Source organism: Schistocerca piceifrons, chromosome 6, assembly GCF_021461385.2.
Source record: "Schistocerca piceifrons isolate TAMUIC-IGC-003096 chromosome 6, iqSchPice1.1, whole genome shotgun sequence".
NCBI lineage: Eukaryota > Metazoa > Arthropoda > Insecta > Orthoptera > Acrididae > Schistocerca > Schistocerca piceifrons.
In genome coordinates, this window is record NC_060143.1 from 524,162,436 (window position 1) to 524,187,086 (window position 24,651).

Here is a 24,651-nt window from a genome sequence, read left to right on the forward strand (position 1 = left end):
GACTCTGAAGATGATACTCGATACGTGCTTGACTGGAGACAGGCCTGGTGATCGAACAGGCCGAGACATCATGTCGACACTCCGTGCAGCACGTTCAGTTACAGCAGCGTTACGTGGACGAGCGTTATCTTGTTGGAAAACTGTTCACGAATTGCAGCATGACATTTCAAATCACCAGAGTAACGTACAATTTTGCAGTCAGAATGTGTGGAATAACCACGAGAATGCTCTTGCTGTCATACGAAATCACAAAACAGACCACATCACCAGGTGGTGATCCAGTGTGTCTCGCTCGCAGACAGGATGGTTGCTGGCTCTCAAATGCCTCCTTGTAACCAACACACGGCCATCACTGACACTGAGGCAGAAACAACTTCCAGAAAACTTCAGAAAACAACAGACCTCCACCCTGGTCTCGTATGAGCTCTCGCTTGACACTGCTGGAAGTCTGGGGTCAGTGGTAAGCACGCTACATGGCGTCTGGCTCGGAGCGGTCCTTGTAGTAACCGATTTCTAACAGTTCGTTGCGTCACTGTGGTGCCAACTACTCCTCTAATTGCTGCTGCAGATGCGGTACAGTGCGCCAGACCCATATGCTTAACATATTGTGTTCCCTCTCAGCAGTGGCACGTGGCCACCGTCTCCTTGCGACCATATATCCTTGCGACTGCCGCTACCAGCAATAATGTAGAGTGGCTACATTTCTGCCACGTCTTTCTGCAATATCGCAGAAGAAACATCCAGCTTCCCATAGCCCAATTACACGACCTCGTTCAAACTCAATGAGGTGTTGCTAATGGCATCTTTGCCACTTTAAAGGGATTCTTGATTAACAACACCTCTTCAAGCACAGTCTCCTAGATAACTAACGTTCACGATCTCTATAGTGTGTATCTAAAGCAAACCTGATTCCTATCCTCAAAATGGGGCTACAAGTGCCACTGTTAGCCATCTGCTGCTAAATTTTAATAGACCTCATCTTTCAGATGTAGAAACACACCTGCCAGCTTTCCTTACTCCTTCTTGGTATTGCGATTTTTTTTTTCCGTCAGTGTATATACGACAGGCTGGAGAATCTTAGGGCACATGTGAACAGGAGAACTGAAGAATTATAATCGTGAAGACGGAAAAGGCAGAAACGAAAGTGAAGTGTCCAAAGTAAAGATGGATAGGACGCCTAACTCTATACCATTTCAACAAACATTTTCACAATTAAACCAATAGTGGTCGGTTGGTTGGATCATTAAATGGACCAAACTACGAGGTCACAGTTCCCTTTGCCTCGAACAGACAAGTCTGTATGACTCCAGGTCAGAGGTAGCCTACCACACAATTCACATGGGAAGAAAATCACAGGGTTTATAAGTTCAATGAAGGCGAGATACGGGACAAAAAGAAGAAAGGGAAATAGAGAAAGTAGGGGAGGAAGACAAGGTTCTCCATCTAGGGAGCAGCGGGAAGCCCCCAAAAGCAGAGTACAATGGGGATATACAACCCCTAGACGTGTCACTAACCAGAGGTAACACACTCAGGAAATGCCTAGGAAAGACTAGCAACTCGAACAGAGCAAGAGAGGGACTGACAGACAGAAGATGAGCAAGTCGAACAGACTACATGTGTAGGGGGGAGAAGAGTAAAACAGCAGGTGGGATGAGGACTGGGCTGGACCACGAAGCCCAGACAGCTGCAGTCCAGCTTGGGCAGAGGAGGCAACAGAGTGTTCTCTCAACCCTTCAATGGGCCGAAAGTTTAAGTGGCCCACCGTTAAAGAGAGTGTTAAAAATCCCCTTCACGAATAAAACGTAAAACTAAATATGCCACTGGATTATCATCTCCTAACATGAGGGGTAGAGAGTCAGGGAGATTAAGAGTCCGTCACAGGGCGGCTACATTGGGACAGCAAAATGTGGACCACCGTCCAAAGGGAACCACATTGACACTGGGGTGGATCCTCGCGATGGAGGAGATGACAATGAGTCTGCCAAGTATGGCCAATCGTGGAGGTGGCAAAGGACGGTCGAGTCCTTGTGTGAGACCAGCAAGGAGGACCTCTACAGATTCGTAGTCTCATTTTCCACACAAAGTTTGTCTGGTGAAGTCAGAGTGATCCATTCTTTATTCCACATTCCTAAAACTATATTGCGTAATACCCTTTGGACGTCTGTTTCCGGAACACCGATCGCAAGAGTCAGTTTGTAGGTAGCTAGTTTGGCCAGGCTATCAGCAAGTTCATTCCTTGGGATGTTGATGGTGCCTGGGGTCCAGAGGAAGGTCATTGAGCGTCCCAATTTTACAAGTGCATACAGGCAATCCTGGATAGCAATTAGCAAGGCATAGCAAAGGTAACACTGGTCAAGAGCATGCAATCTGCTCAAGGAGTCACTGCATATGAGGAACGATATATCGGTGCAGGAACAGATATGCTCAAGAACATGAGAGATGGCCACCAAATCTGCAGTGAAAACGCTACAACCATCCAGCAAGAAGCACAGTTCAGTATGTCCTGTATGAATACACGCAAAGCCCACGTGACCAGCAACGATTGAGCCATCAGAATAGGGTCTCGGGAGAAACCAAATCTTTTGAACGTTGTGATAGCTCAAGCCGGAGCTGTGGCCGAGGCGTGCACCACGGAAGTGTTCGTGAGTGGCGCCGGAAGACAGGTGGAAGACGAAACTACTGATGTTCAGAGAGGTGGGACTGGATACGGATTGCGATCGTAATCCCTGATCTCAGCTGTCATTGTGGGAGATGGATTTCCGTGTTAGGAAAGAGCAGACTATAGTTCAAATACTTAGAGGTGTTATGAATGTGGGTAGCATGGTTGACAAGCTGTTGTTGAATTCTGATTCGCAATGGAAGAACCTCAACCTGTTCACTAGGCTAATTTGAAATGCTTCCAACGAAAATCCATCCCCACAGTGGTGCAACGGATCCAGTACCCACAGTACTGAGGGTGATGAGAAACTGCATACCAGACTCCAAGAATCAAGACAGGATTGTATCAGGGCCTTGGAAAGCTGCAGAAGGGTAGTGGGATCTGCACCGCAGCTGGTGTTACTCAGGAAGCGAAATGTCTTAAGGTGCATCCAGCACTTTTGCTTAAGACGCGGAATCCATCTCAACCGAAGAAATGTCCTAAAAAGCGGTAAGTCTCCAGAACAGTATTTTGTCGTCGAGGTAAATTACTGGTTGTGGGTGAATAGTACGACGTCGATAGAAGTACATGACATGAGTCTTGGCAGCTGAAAACCGAGAGCCATGGCTAAGGGGCCATGCCAGCGCCTTTCGTATGGCGCCTTGCAGCAGACGTTCAGTGACACCTACAATAGAGGAGCAATAGTAACGGCAACAGTCTGCATACTCAAGACCCCACAGCTGCTGCTAAACCATTGATGGTACCAAAGCGTGAGGGACATTCAGCACAGAGTCCTGTAGGGCACCATGCTCTTGGATATGGTGGGTACAGTGGGAAGCATAATTGGAACCTGTCAGGTACGGTGCGACAGAAAGTTCTGGACAAAAAATGGGAGAGGGCCCCAGTGACCGCATTCGTGTAAAGAACCAAGGATGTGATGACACAATATGGTGTCATAACCCTCTTGCACATCGCTGTAAGGTGTTGATATCGGGCAAAAGCTGTTCGGATCGCAGAATCCAGGTAAAGCAGTAGTGGAACAGCCTAGGCGAAAACCACCCTGGTATGGTGCGAGATGACCCCAAGACTCAAGGAACTAACACCATGCCAGCTCACCATGCATTGTAGCAACTCACAGGGAACGTTGATGAGACTGACTGAGTGATAACTGTCCATCTCTAGATGGAGCTTACCTGGCTTCAGTACTGGGACGATAATGCTTTTTCGTCACTGTGATGGGAACTCACCCTTGCTCCAGTTGCAATTAAAGATGGCAAGGACGTGACGTTGAAAATCCTGGAGGCTGTATCAGGGAGTGGGCTAGGACACTGTCGAATTCCCACTCGCTGAATGGAGCATTACGAACCTGCATGTGGCCTATAGTAAAAGATAATTGCTCTCGCTCCATCTGCTGTTTTACTATATGAAATGCAGATTGATAATGCTCAGACGCAGACGCTCAAACATAATGGAGAGCAAAATATATGGCGACAGCGTCTGAATCAGTGTATACAACACCATTCAAGATAATATACCGTACACCCTCAGGTTGGTATCCGTAGAGACGTCTGATCTTTGCCCAAACCTGTGAAGCGGAGGTGTGTCGCCCAATGATTGAGAGGTACCAATCCTAGCATTCTTGTTCCCAACGTTTTATTAGGTGGCTGACCAGAGCAGGCAGCTGTTTAAAGGCTGCATGATGGATGCCCCTTATGGCGCTGGCGAACTCACCTACGATTTCTAATGGCCTCTGCTATCAATTTCTGACGATCATCAAGGTACTGTCCTCCATCCTCTACCAGCGGGGGGACGGGGGGGAGGGTGAGAAACAGGTCATCGCCAAATCAGCTGCCGAAAGAATCACTGTTGTAGTATTCTGGACTGCTTAATCGATATCTCCTTGCAGCATGGAGCCAACGGTGACAGTAGAGGTGAAAGCATCCTAGTAAACACTGTTGAGAGCCAATCTGGGAAGGCTATCACAGGAGTGACGCTGATGGAACGTCAGTATGGTCGGGAAGTGGTCACAAACACACAGATCATTATTGACGCTCCATTGGACGGATGGGAGAAGACAAGGGCTGCAGAAGGAAAGGTCAATGGCTGGGAAAGTTCTTGCACCACACTGAAATGTGTGGGGATACCAGTATTCTAGCCGCCCAGTGTGGCCGAGCGGTTCTAGGCGCTTCAGTCGCAGATTCGAATCCTGCCTCGGGCATGGATGTGTGTGATGTCCTTAGGTTAGTTAAGTTGTTCTAAGTTCTAGGGGACTGATGAGCTCCGATGTTAAGTCCCATAGTGCTTAGAGCCATTTGAACCATTTTTTTGAACCAGTATTCTAGAGAAAAATGTCAAGTTGTGCCAATAAGTTTCTAGGTCTTTACTACAGTCAGCGATCATGGTTTCGTCCCACAAAGGGATATGAGCGATGAAATCACCCAAGATTGGAAAATGTGGGGAGAGCTGAGAAACCATTGCAGAAAATATGTTCTTAGATACTTCACTGTAGGGAGGGAGGTAAACTATTCAGATGGTAATAACTTGAAATGCCCTTACCCGAACAGCCACAGCCTCCAGAAGTGTATTCAGAGTCGTACGTTTGCTATAGGGTGTCAGGAATACATATATGTGCTGACTCTCCCCAACACCCTGCCACAGAATAGCCCTTGTATCAACAAACTGCTGGGGTCTGTTTTGCTGCAAACCAAGCGTCCTGAAGGGCAGTGCAGAAAGCAGGGGAAGTGCTTAAAAGATGATGTTGCTCAGTCAGGTGGTGGGAAAAACCGCTAAAATTCCTCTGGAGAATAATGTTGTAGATGTACTGTGAGATCATGAAGGGACCAAGGAGTTAGGTTATGCCCTGGGGTCACCTGATGCCACTGATTTGGGGGGGGGGGGGGGGGATGTGACATCAATACACATGTTGTGTGTGTGGTGTGAACCAGGGCCTCAGGGGCCGCTGGAATCTCCACCTCAGTCACAGGAGTGGAACAGACTGGATCTGCTGGTGTTGGGGACACCAGAATGTCCTTCTTGGAGGAAATTTTCTTTTCCTTCCTCTCCTTAGAGGATTTTGATGACTGCAAGGGCTTCTCGGAATCATTCGCGGGTAAACATGTTGATTGCGAAGACCTGTGACCAGCAGTCTATGAGTCCTTCAGCCACTGGCTGGTGTCCGTTGTAAACTGGCAGGAACCTTGGAAGGAAGTGCCAAGCAACTCCTTTCTGGCGAGAGAAGCCATAGGGAGGTGATTTGTCTCAGGCTGGGAGGTGGGGCTCAGTGTCCCTGATGGGCGGAAGCCATTTATCCCAAATTAGGTGTGGGGGAAGTAGCACAAGGCGAGCCCCCAACCATCAGGGGGGCAGGCATGGTTGAGTGGCCCACTGTTGGAGGTGTGATGGGTGAGAGTATCGTCACCAAGGGGGGCGGCATCAGCGCAGCTGTAGCATATGGATTCCCTTCAACTTTCCCTTCTTTACTTAACAGTGGTTTTATGCCTAAGCTCTTCATCTCAGCAGCTTCTCTTTTCCCCAAAGCCCTCTTTAATTTTCTTTGCCCTAGTGAAATACACTTCTAAATCCTTACATTTGTCCTCTAGCCATTCCTGTTCAGCCATTTTGGACTTGCTGTCAATATCATTTTCTAAACTTTTGTATTCTCTTTCACTTGCTTTATCAATTTTCTGCTTTCATCAATTCAGTATCGCTTGTGTTATCCATGCCAGTCTCCTCGGCCTTGACTTCTTATCTATTTGATCCTCTGCTGCATTCACTATTTCATCTCTTAAAGCTACCCATTCGTCTTCTACTGTATTCCTTTCCCCTGCTCTAATCATCTGTTGCACAATGCTCCCTCTGAAACTCTCAAAACCCCATAGTTATTTCAATTTATCGAGGTACCATCTCCTTAATTTCCTAATTTTTGGCAGTTTCTTCAGCTTTAACACAGTTCATAACCTATAAATTGTGGGAAGAGTTCACATCTGCCCCCGGAAATGTTTCAGAATTTAAAATCTGGTTCCTAAATATCTTCCTAACCATTATATAAACAACGTCGGACCTTCCAGTGTCTCCAGGACTTTTCACATATACAACCTTCTTTTATGATTCTTAAACCAACTGTTCGTGATGATTAAATAGCGCTCTGCGCAAAATTCTGCCAGGTCGCTTCTTGTTTCATTCCTTTCCCATAGGCCACATTCATCTACTATTTTTCCTTCTCTTTCTTTTCCTACTATCGAATTCCAGTCACCCGTCAGAATTAAATTTTCGTTTCCTTTAAGTATGTGAATAATTTTTAGTATATCATTTCTCCAATCTCTTCATTATCTGCCGAACTAGTTGGCATGTAAACATGTACTGCTGTCGTAAGCTTAGGCTTTCTGTCTATTTTAACTACGATAATGCGTTCGCTACGCTGGTCATAGTAGCTAATCCACATTCCTATTTTCTTATTCATTGTTAAATCCACTACTGCATTACCCTTATTTGATTTTGTATTTATAACTCTGTATTCACCTGACCAAAAGTCCTGAATTTCACGAATACACACCATATATAACTTCAACCGATCAGTTTCGCTTTTTTAGTTTTCTAACCTACCTGCCCGATTAAGGGATCTAACATTCCAAGCTCCGATCCGTAGAATGCCAGTTTGTTTCACCTGATGACATACTCCTGAATTATCCCCTCCCAGAGATCCGAATAGGGGACTGTTTTACCTCCAGAATATTTTACACCATCATCATTTAACCATAGAGTATAGCTGCATGCCCTCGGGAGGAATTACAGCTGTAATTTCCCCTTCCCTACCAGCACAGCAAGACCGTTATGATTGTTCTTACAAAGCCAGATCAGTCAATCATCCTGACTGCTGCCCCTGCAACTACTGGAAAGGCTGCTGCCTCTCTTCAGGAACCATACGTTTGTCTGGCCTCTCAACAGATACCCCTCCGTTATTGTTGTCCCTACGGTATGGCTACTGTATCGTCGAGGCACGCAAGCCACCCCACATACGGCAAGTGTCCATTATAGGTTGTGGCGGTGGGGGTGGGGGTGGGGGGGTAGGAGGTAGATGCCTACTCCTTGCATAATGTGGTACTATCGCTACGAGTAATCACCGAGCAGAAGATACGTAAAGGTACAGCAACATAATAGAGAGAAACAAAAAGTACACTCGCATCTACCCCGGACTAAGACACGTTATATACGAGGGGCGTGCAGAAAGTAAGCTCCGATCGGACGCGAAATGGAAACGACTATGAAAATCCGATAAAGCTTTGAACAGATGTGTTGCGTAGTGTCTCTAGTATAACCCCAGTTAGCATCACGTCGCTCTTCTCATTTCTGAGCTCGCAGTGAGTGCGTAAAGATGTCTAGAAAATAGTGTCTGCCGCCAAGAACGAGGGCCTGGTGAGAAATTTCGCCTGAAGCTATGCAGCTAACATTACATAACTGTCGTGCTGTTTCTTCTTCAAGACAATTCTCAGCCGCATTCTGCAGGGGCAATGAAGATGCTCCTGCATCGTTTTCAAATGGAAATGTGAGATTACCCACAATACAGTCCGCAATTGTCTCCCCCTGAGTTTCATCTCTGGTCACATGAACCGCTGTCTTTGAAGACAACATTTTGACACAGACAACGAGGTGTAGGCCAGCGTGGAGAATTGGCGGAAAACACTGGCGGCTGCCTTCTATGATGAGGCTATTGAAAAGTTGGTACAACGCTATGACAAAAGTCTAAGTCAGAACGGCGACTACGTAGAGAAGTAGCTGAAAGGTGTAGCTAATCGTTACAAGTAAAACATTTCTGATGTTCACTGTGGTTTCAATTTGGCAATCAATCGGAGCTTACTTTCTGAACAGGCCTCGTACAAGTGAAATGCACCCACTACGACAAAAGATTACTCGATTCTGCGGCCTCAGGTTGCCACTTAGACAATCGTACATTTCAAGACAATGGAAAATACAACACGGATGGTCGTTCAATAGGTATCACAGTGGTTAGAAACACAATTTAGAACTTCCACCATGATATGCAAACTGTGATTTTCGTTTGTCAACGCGCTAAAAGGAAGCTTTCACCAATGTGGCGTTTACCATGTATCCCATTTTCTCTCTTGATTTATTTAATGGTATTGAATACATCATCGTCTAACACCGCGGAAGATAGTATGACGCTTAGCAAATTTCTATCATAAGGCACAGACGCAGGCTGTATAGAGTGACGCTTATGACTCGTTCATCATCTGGATCTCTAATCATATCAAGACATTATTGAACCAAAAAAAAAGTATGAACATGTACGGTTTTTAATACTGAACGAAGTCGAAGTGCTATTGTACTTCATTTTTAAGTGATCTCCGATGTCAAAAACACTTCCTAAATCCAGTAAGAAACTGTGTGTTGTGTGTTAACAAGTGCAGTCCGTACCAGAGAGCAACAGACCGGTTCATATTCACACTGTGGTCTCGTACTTTAAACTCACTTTAGGCATTGTAAGACAGCACTAGACACCATATTTAGCACCAACCTGTTCTACACATCATCATGGGCACCAGTTTTCCTCCTGTGCATCTGACTGCACTTGGGAGCATATTCTTTCTCTAAATTGTCGGAATTAATTGGGGGTTTGTACCGACTACGTCATTACGCTGCGACAACGGGCAGAGTAGTGGAATGAACCGTGAAACGTAACCTGGACTGTGTATCCATTTCGTTATTTCTGAAGAGTTAATTAACTCTTTTTCTCAAATTTTAGAATTGTGATCTATTTCGCTACATATAGGTATTTATGTCGCATTCCTGTAAGACAACAACTAGGATGACTTATAGACACATTCGCGTCTCCTGAGTCTCCTTATGTCGCAGTCCTGTGAGACAACAACTAGGATGCTTAACCTCCAGCGAGCGCGCTGTTTTTTATAACAGGAGTGGGCGCGTTCTTAGTACACGTATAAGGAATACCTGTCTTTAGTTTACGAAAGCACCCGTGTATTAACAAAATCCCAGTTTAATCATAGTTTGACTAAACGACGATAAAATATACTTACATTATATGAGCTAAATTAGTTTCATTAAATAATAATAAAATTAACACTCATTATATTACTCTGTTCCCTCATACAAATGTCACCCCCAATACTGTCCAACTCGAAGCATTAAACAGCGCAGTTGCATGAGATCCCAGCCAGCTACTTATTTGAATGTCAATTATTTCATAGAAAACTGTCTTGTGGGACTGCGCTGCTACATTCGAATGGATCATTTTCGTTTCTTGTAGTGGCCATTTCGCAGCAGCTGTATATAAATTGCAGTTGTTTCAAAGAAAATGCCTTTTGCATGCTGCACATCGAAATTTTTATTTTTATTTATGCACCCAGACGCGTTTCGCCTTTTTTAACAAGGCATATTCAGTGGGTGTCCTGAAATATTACATGATTTGTCCTTTTTACACGTAGTTTGTGGTTTCACATCTAGGTTATAGATTTAAAAACAGTTCCTTAACGTTTTTTTTACGAAATGGTAAGGTGCTTACAGGAAACTTCTTATTCACTGCGTCTAAGCAAACTGCTTTTTCTCATCTGGCAACCAGGTGGACATCTTACAGTTCACTTTCAGTTCACTGTTCTCGTTACACATCACTGTAACTGCCTTTTTTTAATACAGAGATTAATTTGTTTTTCTAAGTGTTACCAACTGTTTTGTGAATGTGCGTGCGTGTGTGTGTGTGTGTGTGTGTGTGTGTGTGTGTGTGTGTGTGTGCGCGCGCGCGCGCGCTTGTGCGTGTGCGTGTGTGTGTATTAGAGAGGGAGATTTTTAATTCTTAAAAATAATAATAATTATTATTATTATTATCATCATTATTATTATTATTATTATTATTATAGTTATATTTTCCTGTATATAGTCATGAGAGGAATCAGATGTGTAATCATTTGTTGGGATTTCTGTCTATTATATGATCAATCAGTGTAAACAGTGAGCTGTTAGTCATATTTACTTGGTCATTTAGTAGTTGTTTCTTTTCAGCCTTTGTTTTGTATATAATTTTCCTGTAATGTTAGGAGATGTCTTTCATTATTTATTCTAATTATTTTCATATCATTTTCTCTTGTAGTAGGTTTGCGGTTATTTTCTCTCAAATGTTCGGAAAAAGTTGAATGGCTCGTTCTATATCTCCATGCTCTGATATGTTCTTTGTACCGGGTGTCAAATGTTCTGCTGGTTTCTCCTATATACCTTCCATCAAATGTGTTGCACTGTAGTTGGTATATTCCTGCTTTTTGGTAGATATCTGTGTTTTTTGTTGTTTTTGGAATATGCCTTTGGATTGAATTGTCTGTTTTGAATGCTACGTTTATCCCTTGTCTTTTGAAAATGTTTGTTATTTCATGTGTGAGTTCGTGCTTGTATGTCATTGTGTACCGCCTTGAATCTTGTTTCTTGTTTTCCTGTATTCTTTGTGTCGTTATTGTTCTGTCACTGTTTGTGCCTGTTAGTGTAGTGTTTTGTTGTACTGTTGTTTGTGGGTGTTTCTGTACTGTGTTCACTGACTGTGATTGTTTTTTTAATTTGGTGTCTAGTGCCCTATTGTACCCATTGTTTGCTGCTATTTGTGTGATGATGTCTAGTTCTTTCTGGTAATTTTCTGTGCTGAGTGGTACTGTGTTGAGTCTACGAAGCATGTACCTGAGTGCTGATTGTTTCTGTGAGAGTGGGTGATTAGAAGTCTGATGTAGAATTGTGTCAGTTGTTGTAGGTTTACGGTAGATTTCAAATCTATGCTGATTGTTTTCTTCTTTAATGGTTATATCTAAACGTTTACTTGGTTGTTCTGTTCTTTTTCCATTGCGAATCTTATCTTTCTGTGTATTGTGTTTATATCTGCATGGAACTGGTCAATTTTTGCCTGAGGTTCATCTACTAAAGGAGCGTAAATTTTATTTCATCGTGCTCGCTGTTTATTTTATATTACTGCTTCTCACTTTGAACTTTTACGTGACAGCACAGTTTACACAGCTTATAACGGTGTTAGCTTGAGCAATAATGAAGGAATAGGTACGGGTTCGCTATAGTGAAACGACAACGGAACGGTACAAGACAACGTTATTTGTCGTTGGCGCACTCCACAGATAGGCGCGCCCACTCATTGGTTAATCAACGTCAGTGGTTGATAATGGAGACGACTCACCGAAAGGCAGAAGCACTGCATCATCGATAGGGATACAAATATAAGGTATAGAACTTGGCTAACTTTCGGAATGCACTTTCTTTTTCTGGCTTATAGCAAAAACATCCACACAAACACACACACAATCACTGACACGCATACGCCTATCCCACTACATTGAGCTCAGACGACTTTGCATATGAGTGCGTGTGTGCGTGTGTGTGTGTGTGTGTGTGTGTGTGTGTGTGTGTGTGATTTTTTTTTTTTTTTTTCCTACAAGCTTGAGAAATAAAGTGCATTCCGGAATCTGGTACACGCCGGCCTTCCTCAAACCGAGGTCATCGTTGGCGTTCCTCGGTTTGAGGAAGGCCGGCGTGTACCAGATTCCGTGTCAATGTGGCAAGTCGTATATTGGTCAGACGATGCGTACCGTCGAGAACCGATGCCGTGAACACCAGAGGCACAATCGACTGAAGCAAGTCGGCGGTCGCTGAACATTGTTTGTCGGAAAATCGCGCCATGGAGTATGACCGCACGAGGATTCTGGTACAGACGTCGAGATACTGGGACAGCGTTGTTAGAGAGGCCATCGAAATTCGCACCAATGACGACCTCATAAACCGTGACTGTGGCTATAATCTTAGCAAGGCTTGGGAACCAGCGATCGGGTTAATCAAGAGTAAATCGAGCAAACGTATAGTTGTGACGACCACGGCGGACAGAGCCATCACACCGAGGTCATCTCAGACGCCGTCGCAATCTGTTCCACCGCGCGACTGTGGCGCGGGGCGCGGACGGCGGAGGGAGCGCGCTGCGGGCGGAGGGTATTTAAATCGGCCGCCGCCGCGACCGAACCCAGTTCCCTCTGAGCAGCCATAGCGTACGGATTTCCGTGCCGGCACGTTCACAGGAGCTCAGTCCGTCAGTTCACCTGATGATGGCGACATGTATGATCGCCGAAATATTGTGCCCGTTGGACACTATAGACCGGCAGCATACCCGTGGATATTTTGATTATTTTGCAATTATTATCTGTTCTCTTTTAGAGCTATCGTTCGAGCTATTTCGTAATCATTACCAGATCACTTCAAGATCGGTTGTTCGAATTATTTCGTAGTCATTAACTGGTAACCCTTAGGCTGACTATGTCGCTTTGGACAATGATGGCAGATTTTACAATTCTATTCTCGTAAGAATTTTTAAGGCTATTAAATTAATTTTATTTTATACAACGGAATTTTTCTGCCGTAGGGTAGAAGCTGTCAAAGGTATAATTTGGCAGTTGATGACGCTTACAGTTAGTTGACTGATGTCATGTGATGGCGACATGCTCATATGCAGATGACGGCAGTATGGTGTACACAAGATACAAAAAGGCAGAGCATTGGTGGAACTGTCCTTTGCACTCGCCTGATTCATATGAAAAAGTTTCCGACTTGATTATGGCCACACGACGAGAATTGACAGACTCTGAACGCGGAATGCTAGTTGCAGCTGTACGCATGGGACATTTCATTTCGGAATTCGTTAGGGAATTCAGTATTCCGAGATTCACAATGTCAACATTGCGCTGATCATACCAGATTTCAGACATTACCTCTCACAATGACTGAGAGAAACGGCGCTTGGGCAGAGTAGTCTGCGCTAACAGACAAGCAGAATTCGTGAAAAAACCGCAGAAATCAATGTGGGACATTCGACGAAACTATCCTTCAGGACAGTGCTGCGAAATTTGGAGTTAATGGGCTATGGCAGCAGACGACCGACGCGAGTGTCTTTGCTAACAGCACGTCATCGCCTGTAGCGCCTAACCTGGGCTCGTTGGACCCTTGACGACAGTTGCACGGTCAGATGAGTCCCAATTTATGTTGGTAAGAGCTGATGGTAGATTTCCAGTGTGGCACAGACTCCATGAAGCCATGAATCAGTCAACAAGGCAATGTGGAAGCTTTTGGTGGCTCCATAATGGTGTGGACAGTGTTTACTTGGGAAGAACTGGTTCCTATGGGGCTCCGGCAACTTGGAGGCCATTTGCAGCCACTAACGATCCCAAACGAAGATGAAATATTGTAGAATGAAGGCTTTCACGACCGGATGACATAGCTGTTGATATACTTTTCGGGATGTGAGGTCGTGGTCCAAGAACTTTTCTGCTCCTTACGTTTCGTCCACGGCTATATAGAGAAGCTATTGAAATTTATAAACATCACGATAATTTTAATAGGAAAGAGGAGGCAATGAAACTTAACGATATATGGACAGTGGCTCTACAAAATTGCTAACAATTTTTATCTTTGACAAGGTGGTAATCGATAGTCAACCTTATCTTTGCTATGGATTATCACTGCTCATCACGCGTCACCTGAACCACGCCCCCTTTCTTACAATATATAAGTCGCTCTCAGACACCCGACCAGTCAGTCAGCAAGACTCAGCGGAGCAGTGCCTCTGAGGAAGTCCAGCGCAGCCTGGACGAAACGTAAGGAGCAGAAAAGTTCTTGGACCACGACCTCACATCCCGAAAAGTATATCAACAGAAGATGAAATATTTACGGATAATATTGCACCACATCACCGGGCCGCAATTTGTCTGAAGAATATTCTGGACAATTCAAGCGAATGGTCTGGCCACCCAGATCGCCCAACATGAATCCCACTGAAAATGTATGGGACATAATCGAGAGTTCGTACTGGCAACAGTTTCGCAATTACGGACGGCAACATTTCTGTGGGGGACGACTTGTTCAGTCCTAGCCACATCCGGTTGCAGTACTGCATTGGACGAAAGGAGGTGCGACACGATATTAGAAGGTGTCCAAATACGTTTGTTTCGTCAGTGCAAAGAGCACGACGATAGTGTGTTGAACTTTCTCATTAATTAATTGAATACTGTGTAGCTGTGTTACGACCTACTGTCTTTTAATGAAACTTGAAAGAAAATTACTTCTTTATAATCTTAATGTTTTAATTTTTATTGATCTTTATGTGCTACTCTTATATTGGGTTTGTGGGCTAATGTATTCAATAATTGTTATTACGAATTACACCTTCAAGAAACTGATGGGTCTTCCGTGCTTGGTTACTCCTAAGAAGGACCATTCATAGACAAATACTTTACATACGTTTTGCTGTGAAGCAGCAATTTTGTGGAAGAATTTGCCACTATTAAATCGTTTCACAGGGATCGCCCGACTGCAGTAACCAGATTAAAGATGTTAAACACTATGAGAATATGTTGACAAGTGATACATCGAAATCTACGATTGCTTGGAAGCCGACGATTCCTTGCGTAAATGGAGACTCCAGTCTAAGCCATATAAAACTGAAATTGTGGTGTTCTTTCTAAATACTACAGAAGCTCGAAGCAAGTTATCTGCAACTTTCAGCGGAATTAGGGCGCCCCATCACCCTGGGTCGATCATCGACATAAAACAACATTGAATTAAGTTATCTAAGAAACTTGGCTCAATTGTGACACTACTTCGCAAGACTGCACGAAGCTTTTGGGGTGCGGACGTCAATTCTCTACGCTTTGCTGCACTCGCTCTTGTGTATTCTGCTGGTAGGAATTGTGCTCCTGTGTGGGAAAACTGCCACCAGACAACAATGACTGAGATGCACCTAACGGAAGCCAGGATGGTTATAACTGGTAGTGTTAAGTCTTCTCCCATTCAGTGGTTACCTGTCCTCAGTAGCACTGCTCCGCAAGATCAAAGCAGCTGAGTAATTTTCTGTAGAAGATCACTTCTCATGAGAACGTTCCCTTCTACGACGACCTACAAGACCCATCAACAACTCGTCTGAAATCACGCATACCACCTGGACTGAACCATGAAGTATCAGTCCCTTCATCGTAATCTCCAACTGGCGACAACGCTCAAACGAACATCCAACAAACAATGCTCACCTGGATTAAGACCCATAAAACGTTTAAGGGATTCGAACCACCGCGTCGAGCCTGGCCGAAGCTGAACAGCGTGCGGATAGGTCAGGAGAGGTATGGTCACACCATGGAGAAGTGCGGTTTACCTTCATCAGCTGACTGTGACCGTGCGGCAGAGGAGTACACAGTAGAAATGATTATTAAGGAGCGCCCACTTCGAGCATTTGACGATGATCTGAGATGCTATACGAAGTGACTCAGATTCTCTGGACTGGTTACCAAATTCCGAAATTTCTACCTGATTTTAGATACTTTAGTGAGGGTATTCGTAAACGAGCTGCTCGTCCAGGCTGCGAAGCCGCAATGGATGACTATCAGTCACCGTGTCTTCCGCTGCCTTAAGGCTTCACGCTGATGCGCTATGTAGGGACACGCTGTCAACACACCGCTCTGCCGGCCGTTACACAGACGAACTCACATTGATTTCTACGTTTGTTTTATGAACTCTGCCTGTAAAGCCGGATTTGCCTGGCCGTCCCTCTCTGGAGCACTTACTATTAAATTTCATGATAGTGATTTGCAGTAAGGGCTGCGTAATCAGATGCCGCCTATGAAGGGCTTTCGGGAGATAGGCGGTTCAAATACTCGTCCGGCCACTAAGCTTTAGATTTTCCGTGGATTCACCGTATCTGTTAAGGCAGATGCCATAACTATTCTACCGTCCCTCATTTCTTCATGCTTTCTTCTTTCCTGCACACAGGGCATTTACTGCTAGTTGATCTCACCAAATCGGTCAGATTCACTATCATCATCGTCTTCCTCTGCTAGAAGATTGTGAGGAAGGTCATAAGGGAGAAAGCCAATGGTATTCGAGACATTCGTGCAGAACTATTTAAGAATGCTGGCAATAGCATGAAAATAAGGTTGTAGGAAAAGAGCACGTCCATCTATAACACAGAAGAGAGACCAACGACTTCCAGAAATGTATCACCGTTCTCATACTGAGGAAGGCGAGAGCTACAAACTGTGACCACTGCAGAACATTAAGCCTAATATCATATTAATGAAAAATTACCGTAAGGATTATTCTCAGGAGAGTTGGAATGAAGGTGGAGGATTACGCTAAGTGAAAATCAGTTTAGATTCAGTAGTGGTTTCGGAAAAAGAGACGATTCTGCCACGCAGACGTCTTAAGAAAAGCAGTTATAGAAAAAGAAACCAACTTATCACCGCAGATCGGGAAAAGATTTTTGATAATATTATCTGGAAACCAATGTTGAGAATGTTGAAGGCAGAATGTCTAAAATGTTAAGATATATTGGTGATATTTCAGCTTCGATTGTTGATAAGGAGCAAGTAGCGAAATTTAGAAATGGTGAGAGACAAGGATGCGCTTTCTCTCCTTTTATATTCGATGCTTGCATCCGAGAACATGTATGCACAGTTCATGAAACAAATGAGATGGAGGGCAAAATTAGTGGATGGAGGATAGACATGCTGCGTTACTCTAATGATATTGCTGGCGTCAGGAAGACGAGACAAGATCTACTAAAGGTCCTCAGAGCTGTGGAGAGGATTTTCTGTAGCCAATGTAGTATTATAATAAACGGGAGAAAATCCAGAGAAATGCTGTGCAGTATATAATAAGATATGAATCTCTAAGAATGAGAACTGGAAGAGAGGAGCTAGAAATGATACAGGAATTTGTCTATTTGAGAGACAGGATCAAAAGCAATTCAGAAGGCAGAAAGAAACTGTGAGCACAGTACAGTTTCAGACAGAACTCATTCACCAGCAACAAGATCAGTTCGGAAATAGCGAGACGGACCATGAAATCATTTGTGTGGAATGTTGACCTGTATGGGTGTTGGTGTGAAAATTGAGCATTAGTAAAACAAGAGTGAAGACAGCTAGAAGCCCTGGTTATTTGGTGCTGGAGAAGACTGTTTCTGAGATAAACTTAAAAAATACAGATACTAATGAAGAAGTACAAGAAAATCTCAGGAATCTCGACCTTACTGGATGCACATCCAAACAAGAAGAGACAAACTGGTAGGACACATTTGAATACACAATAAAATCATCAGTACACTAGCAGAAGCAGATTTTGGCGGAAGGAATCGTTGAACATGATCAAGGATGCCATTCATTTCATGCCAAGAGTGATACAGAAAAGGCAGACAGAAGAGTGGAATGGCGTACTGCTGCAAACGAGTTTCATGGTTGAACACTGAAGAAGAAGAAATAGCAGTTACACCATCATCACCTACGTTTCATATTAAATCATGAAACATATTTATTTTACTTTAATAAACTATTCTAATATTTGTAACAGTAAAAAAGCTACATATTTAAATTTTTAACGCCATTTGGCCGAAGAGCAGCAATATACGTACTACCGAGCCAGGCACTTGCGTGGGGGAATAAAACGGCCACGAACGAAAAAAAAATCGGAACTGGCAGATCGCTGGCGTGCCAGGAAAACCGCTGACCACTCTCGTTGACGCCGAATCACATCCTTCGTTACTATCTCTGGATTTTTGGACAACTCTCCACACTGTATATACAATGCTAGAGCTATTTCAGAACTTTTCCTTGACCTTCAGCATCATTATTTGGCAGATTACTAATCTTTTCATCGGCGGCTCGACTACAGGAGGTTTTCCTCGGATGTGTAAAATTTGCGAATTTCGTGCTTTGTCATTAATTGCTGTGTGATGTTGCCACAGCGACCATATGAACCAATTCTGCACTATACTTTCTACTTCTTCTGTTCAGGTATCATTCTGCGCGGTTGAGGGTCGCTAACGTCTTCGTGACGGAAAGGAAAAACACATTTCCTCTGCGTTGTTCTACTGAGGTGAAAGTTTATAAAGGCGCTTACTTCATAAACAGTTAACATCACCGGCAGCCATGTGAGTCTGGACGTATTCTTTGAGTGCACAAATATGTTCTAGTTCCATATTGCATTAACGCCGTAATCAGAATGTTCTGAACTCATTGCTACCTCATACACCATGCTGGCAAAAATTATAATGTAAACTAAATAAATTTATTTTGTTTCATGTCTATGAAAGCTGCAAGTCCTCAGACAACCGGTTTCGGTTAGCAATAACCGTCTTCAGATCTGTTTTATAAAAACCAGTAGTCTGTCGACTTACATGTTTGTGACCGTAGATGTGAAATAAAGAAAATTTATTCTTCTTTTTCGGGTCACCTATTCGCGACCATGTCGCATCTTGTAAATATAGTGTAAACTGTCTGCTTTGATCCATCGCCTTTGATCCACAGCGACTAAAATTCACAGCGGCATACCGGGCAAATCGTCTACTTTGCTCTGTATACAAAGAAAGAAATACGATTACATAATCCAGAGGTTTTCCATTTTTGTGTGGGACGTATTGCTCCCGTGTTAAATTGACAATAGTTCACATCTCCGCTTCTGAGCCACGATGGTTTGGAGTTTTTCTTGGTTTATATGCCAGTTTCTGGAACACAAAACTTTCCCAACTGATATTTCCTTTGGCCCAATAAAAACTCGTCTGGTAATTTGCTGGCAAGAGTCTGACCCTGCAACAGATCAGAGCCCGCTCTGGGGCAAAAAATTAAGAAAACAAACAGAAGCTCTACCTTTAGGGTTAGAGAATTAACAAAAATATGAATTACTTTGGTGCAGCGTATAGTGAGATGCTGTAATTTAGCGCCGTCCGCTGCGTAAAGGACGTTCGAGAAGTGGTAGATTGCGGTATAGGGTACTAACCTCCCGGAACCCACTGCACTCCTTCCTGTGGCCACCACGTTCGGATAGTTCACAAAAGTGTAGAGCCCAGATTGAAATGGGGTGTAGTGTACTTACTTGAGTTGCCACTGAGTGTGGTCACCAGCTATCATGTGCAGATATCCTATGAAGGTGTGGAGTGATCCTTGTAGTGTAGGCTAGAGACCCACTGTGGACTGCCAGTGGCTGGAAAGTCCCGGTAGAAGATTCAGTGTGGTTTCATGTAATATAATAACCTCCCAGTGCAGCACAGCGCTACCTCTGGCCAGTACGTCTAGCAGTCCAAGAAGATGTATTGCTGGAATGTAGCGTGGTGTAGTCTGCAATAGCATGCTGACTTGCTGGTTCACCACAGGAACACTTTACCAGCCGCAAGTTCAGATAGTCTGCCGACATGTAGAGGCCACAGCGTAGTGTAGAGTACTGACATCTTAGACACGTACATGCCCTCGGCCAACAGGCAGAAGTGTAATGAGACTAGCGTAGTGAAGTGTAATGTGGTGTAACATAGTGGTCTTCCAGAGCCACTGTACATATCGCCACAGATCCAAGGCTCATGGTAGTACACTGACATGTAGAGACAGGAATGTAGTGTAACGTAATGTAGTGTAGTGTACTGACATCCAGGATCCCCACTACACACTGCCGCCTGGCTAGTAGATCTGTGTAATCTAAGTGGATGTAGGGGCTTGAGTGTACTGTAGGTAGTGTAGCGGACTGATCTGTACATTCCTGCTGGAGAGCATAACCGGCTAGTCCATAAAGGATGGAATGTACACTATGGTCACTAAAATTGCTACACCACGAAGATGACGTTCTACAGACGCGAAATTTAACCGACAAGATGAAGATGCTGTGATATGGAAATGATTAGGTTTTCAGAACATTCACACAAGGTTGGCGCCGGTGGCGACACCTACAACGTGCTGACATGAGGACAGTTTCCAACCGATTTCTCATACACAAACAGCAGTTGACCGGCGTTGCCTGGTGAAACGTTGTTGTGATGCCTCGAATAAAGAGGAGAAATACGAACCATCACGGTTCCGACTTTGATAAAGGTCGGATTGCAGCGTATCGCGATTGCTGTTTATCGTATCGCGACTTTGCTGCTTGTGTTGGTCGAGATCCAATGACTGTTAGCAGAATATAGAATCGGTGGGTTCGGGAAGGTAATACGGAACGTCGTGCTGGATCCCACCGGCCTCGTACCACTAGCAGTCGAGATAACAGGCATCTTATCCGCATGGCTGTAACGGATCGTGCAGCCACGTCTCGATCCCTCAGGCAACAGATGGGGACGTCTGCAAGACAACAACCATCTGCACGAACAGTTCGAAGACGTTTGCAGCAGCATGGGCTATCAGCTCTGAGACCATGGCTGCGGTTACCCTTGACGCTGCATCACAGATAGGAGCGCCTGCGATGGTGTACTCAACGACGAACCTTAGTGCACGAATGCCAAAACGTCATTTTTTTGGGATGAATCCAGGTTCAGTTTACAGCATCATGATGGTCTCATCCGTGTTTCGCGATATCGCGGAGAACGCACATTGGAAGCGTGTATTCGTCAACGCCATACTGGTGTATCACCCGGCGTGATGGTATGGAGTGCCATTGGTTACACTTCTCGTTCACCTCTTGTTCGCATTGACGGCACTTTGAACAGTGGACGTTACATTTCAGATGTGTTACGACCCGTGGCTCTACCCTTCATTCGATCCCTGCGAAACCATACATTTCAGCAGGATAGTGCACAGCCGCATGTTGCAGGTCCTGTACGGGCCTTTCTGGATACAGAAAATGTTCGACTGCTGCCCTGGCGAGCACATTCTCCAGCACATTCTCCAGATCTCTCACCAATTGAAAACGTCCGGTCAGTGGACGGTCGAGCAACTGGCTCGTCACAATACGCCAGTCACTACTCTTGATGAACTGTGGTATCGTGTGGAAGCTGCATGGGCAGCTGTAGCTGTACACGCCATCCAAGCTCAGTTTGACCCAATGCCCAGACGTATCAAGGACGTTAATACGGCCAGAGGTTGTTATTCTGGGTACTGATTTCTCAGGATCTATGGACCCAAAATGTAATCACATGTCAGTTCTGGTATGGTTTATTTGTCCAATCAAAACCCGTTTATCATCTGCATTTCTTCTTGGTGTAGCAATTTTAATGGCCAGTAGCCTACATTGTGTACGTGATACCACCTCCATCTTTATACGTACACATCGCTTTCCTATGGCTTTTGTCACCTCAGTGTAATCACAGTTCTCTTCTCTGTATCATTACTTTCTATAAATCGACTTGCAGACGCGACAGCTTGTAGCAGTCGCTGAAGTACAACTGCCTTCTCGTTGAAAGTTTGCTAATGGTTTGTTGATCCATTCATTCAGTCTCAAGTGCCTTTATACGATCCAGACTTTACGCTACCACACACACACATACACAAAACACTTTAGTGGCGGTTACTGTAATTTTGGTCTAGCCGCAAAGCCGGATTTGCCTAGCCGTCCCTCGCTGGAGCATTGACGATTAAATTCCATGACAGTGATTTGCAGTAAGGACTGCGTAATCAGATGCCGCTTAAAAAGGGTTTTCGGGAGATAGGCGGTTCAAATACTCGTCCGGCCACTCAGCTTTAGATTTTTCGTGGATTCACCGAATCTCTTAGGACAGACGCCATAACTGTTCTATTGCCCTCATTTCTACGTGCTTCCTTCTTTCCTGCACACAGGGCATTTACTGCTAGTTGATCTCACCAAATCTGCCAGATGCAGTATCATCATCGTTTTCCTCTGCTAGAAGATTATGAGGAAGGGGAAACCAACTGGTATTCGAGACATTCCTGCAGAATTATTCAAGAATGCTGTCAATAGCATGAAAATAATGTTGCAGGAAAAGATCACGTCCATCTATAACACAGAAGAGAGACCAACGACTTCCAGAAATGTATCACCGTTCCCATACTGAGAAAGGCGAGAGCTACAAAATGTGAGCACTGCAGAACATTAAACCTAATATCATATGAATAAAGAAACCCGTAAAGATTATACTCAGGAGAGTTGGAAAGAAGCTGCAGGATTACGCTAACTGAAAATCAGTTTAGATTCAGTAGTGGTTTCGGGAAAAGAGAGACGATTCTGCCACGCAGAGAAAAGCAATTATAGAAAAAGAAACCAACTTATGTTATCACCTTAGATCTGGAAAAGATATTTGATAATATTACCTGGAAAGCAATGTTGAGAATGTTGAAGGCAGAATGTCTAAAATGTAAAGATATATTGGTGATATTTCAGCTTTGATCGTTGAACTGTGTAATCTAAGTGGCTTGAGTGTAACGTAGGTATTGTAGCGGACTGATCTGTCCATTCCTGCTGTAGAGCATAACCGGCTATTCCATAAAGGCTGGAATGTAGTTCAGTTTATTGAAATGTAGTGTACTGATCTCCTGCACGCCCAATGCATCCTGTTGCCCGCCATTTGTGTAGTTCATGCGGCGTAGTGTACTGTAGTGTAGCGTACTGACCTTCCTGATCCCCACTGGGCGCCGCCGCCGGCCAGCAGGTCCGGGTAGTCCACAGAGGTGTACAGGTTGCCGCCCCCAGGGCCCAGGTCCCGCCGCCGCATCACGTGCGCCGTCAGCGTGGAGGCGGATAGCAGCGCGGGCGCGGGGGCGGAGGATGGCGCCGGAGGCGGCGGCGGGCTGCGGCCGGACGGCTGCGGGGGCGGCGGGGACAGCGGCGCCGGCGGCGGCGACTTGAGCTGCCCCTGCACCTGCACCCAGCTGCTCGACGTCGTGCTCGGCGTCGTGTCCCTGCAGATACGACAGATCAGTATCCAGCATCACTGACACGAGACCACCTAACATACAGTGTTGAAGTCCGCAACAGATACAAGGTCTACAATGACCATAATTGCAAAATTTTTATTTTCGTGGCTGTCCACAGCCTCAAACTATTTTGAGAATGAAAAGGTGTCCAAGTAGACTATAATCTGTTTGTTTTCCTTGCCATTATCCAATTTCTACCATGGGTCATTTTCAATGGTTCAAATGGCTCTGAGCACTATGGGACTTAACAGCTATAGTCATCAGTCTCCTAGAATGTAGAACTACTTAAACCTAACTAACCTAAGGACATCACACAACATCATTTTCAATGGTGAAGCTTAAAATATGTCATTGAAAATGACCCACAGCTGTAATTGGCTAATTGCACTAATAATGAACAGATTATATACCACCTGGAGTACGTTTTCATTCTCTAACCATAACTGTGATTTAGATGTAACTACTGAAACATATTTAAGACCACCTGGACATCAACGAAAGTGTGCAATATTCAGAGGGTGCTTGAAAGGAAAGAGTAACTTTACGAAACTGAAAATAAATACTGCACCATCAAATAAAATGTATATTTTAAATGTGTTAGTAAAAAGGGTAAGCAAAAAGTTTCAGTTCAAGGACCGGACAGTTCAGTATCGGTATGCCAACTAAGCAATGTCGCCGTAAACATTGAGGCTATCATCTCACCGACATACCAGGTTGAAGATACCCGTTTGGTAAAACGCTGTGTCGTGCTGTGTGAAGAAGTCCGTAACTCGACCTTTCACGGCATTTTCTATAGGACCGAAGGCGCTATAATCACATGGAGATAAATTGGGACTATAGGCGGGTATTCGAGGTCTCCCTCTTGAGTTGTCTGTAATGGGTGACCTATACCGCTCTGCGTCTTGTGTCGAATCGCAACCAGAACTGAACTGGGCGCAGGATTTTTCGACAGATATGTTGTCCCATACACATTCATCATTCGCCGATGGATGTCTACCAGTGTTTGCTGTTCAGCAGCCAAGAAAATAATAACAGCTCGTTGGCCCTGTTGGGACGAATTTGGTAATAACTTCGTCACAGTGCAAGTTTCCGCATTTACTACACACACGTCGGAAAGACACGAATACCACACTGGTGTACCTGTGGGCGCTTATATATCCGCGTCGGAGCATCGCTACGTTGAAAAGACGCTGCAGCAACGCGCTCAAAGGGAAACGTTTTCATCGCCCCTCACAGTTTTTTCGAAAGTAAACATCTTAGTACATCTGTAACATTCGATACATGTTACTCTTTCGGTGCAGTGTAACGAGTTTCGAGCCTTGTCTTCATGCTGTCCACAATAACACAGAG

General features: G+C 44.5%; 1 protein-coding gene across 1 annotated transcript in view; it reads right to left on the reverse strand.

The window, feature by feature from the left end:
* The window catches only part of LOC124803436 (leucine-rich repeat-containing protein 24-like), a gene marked incomplete at its 5' end in the record, with an annotated part of 196,948 nt that overhangs the window by 25,003 nt on the left and 147,294 nt on the right, over positions 1 to 24,651 (reverse strand). Inside the window, 1 exon segment of the mRNA XM_047264621.1 lies at positions 23,203 to 23,286. Coding sequence (XP_047120577.1) covers positions 23,203 to 23,286 — 84 coding nt within the window.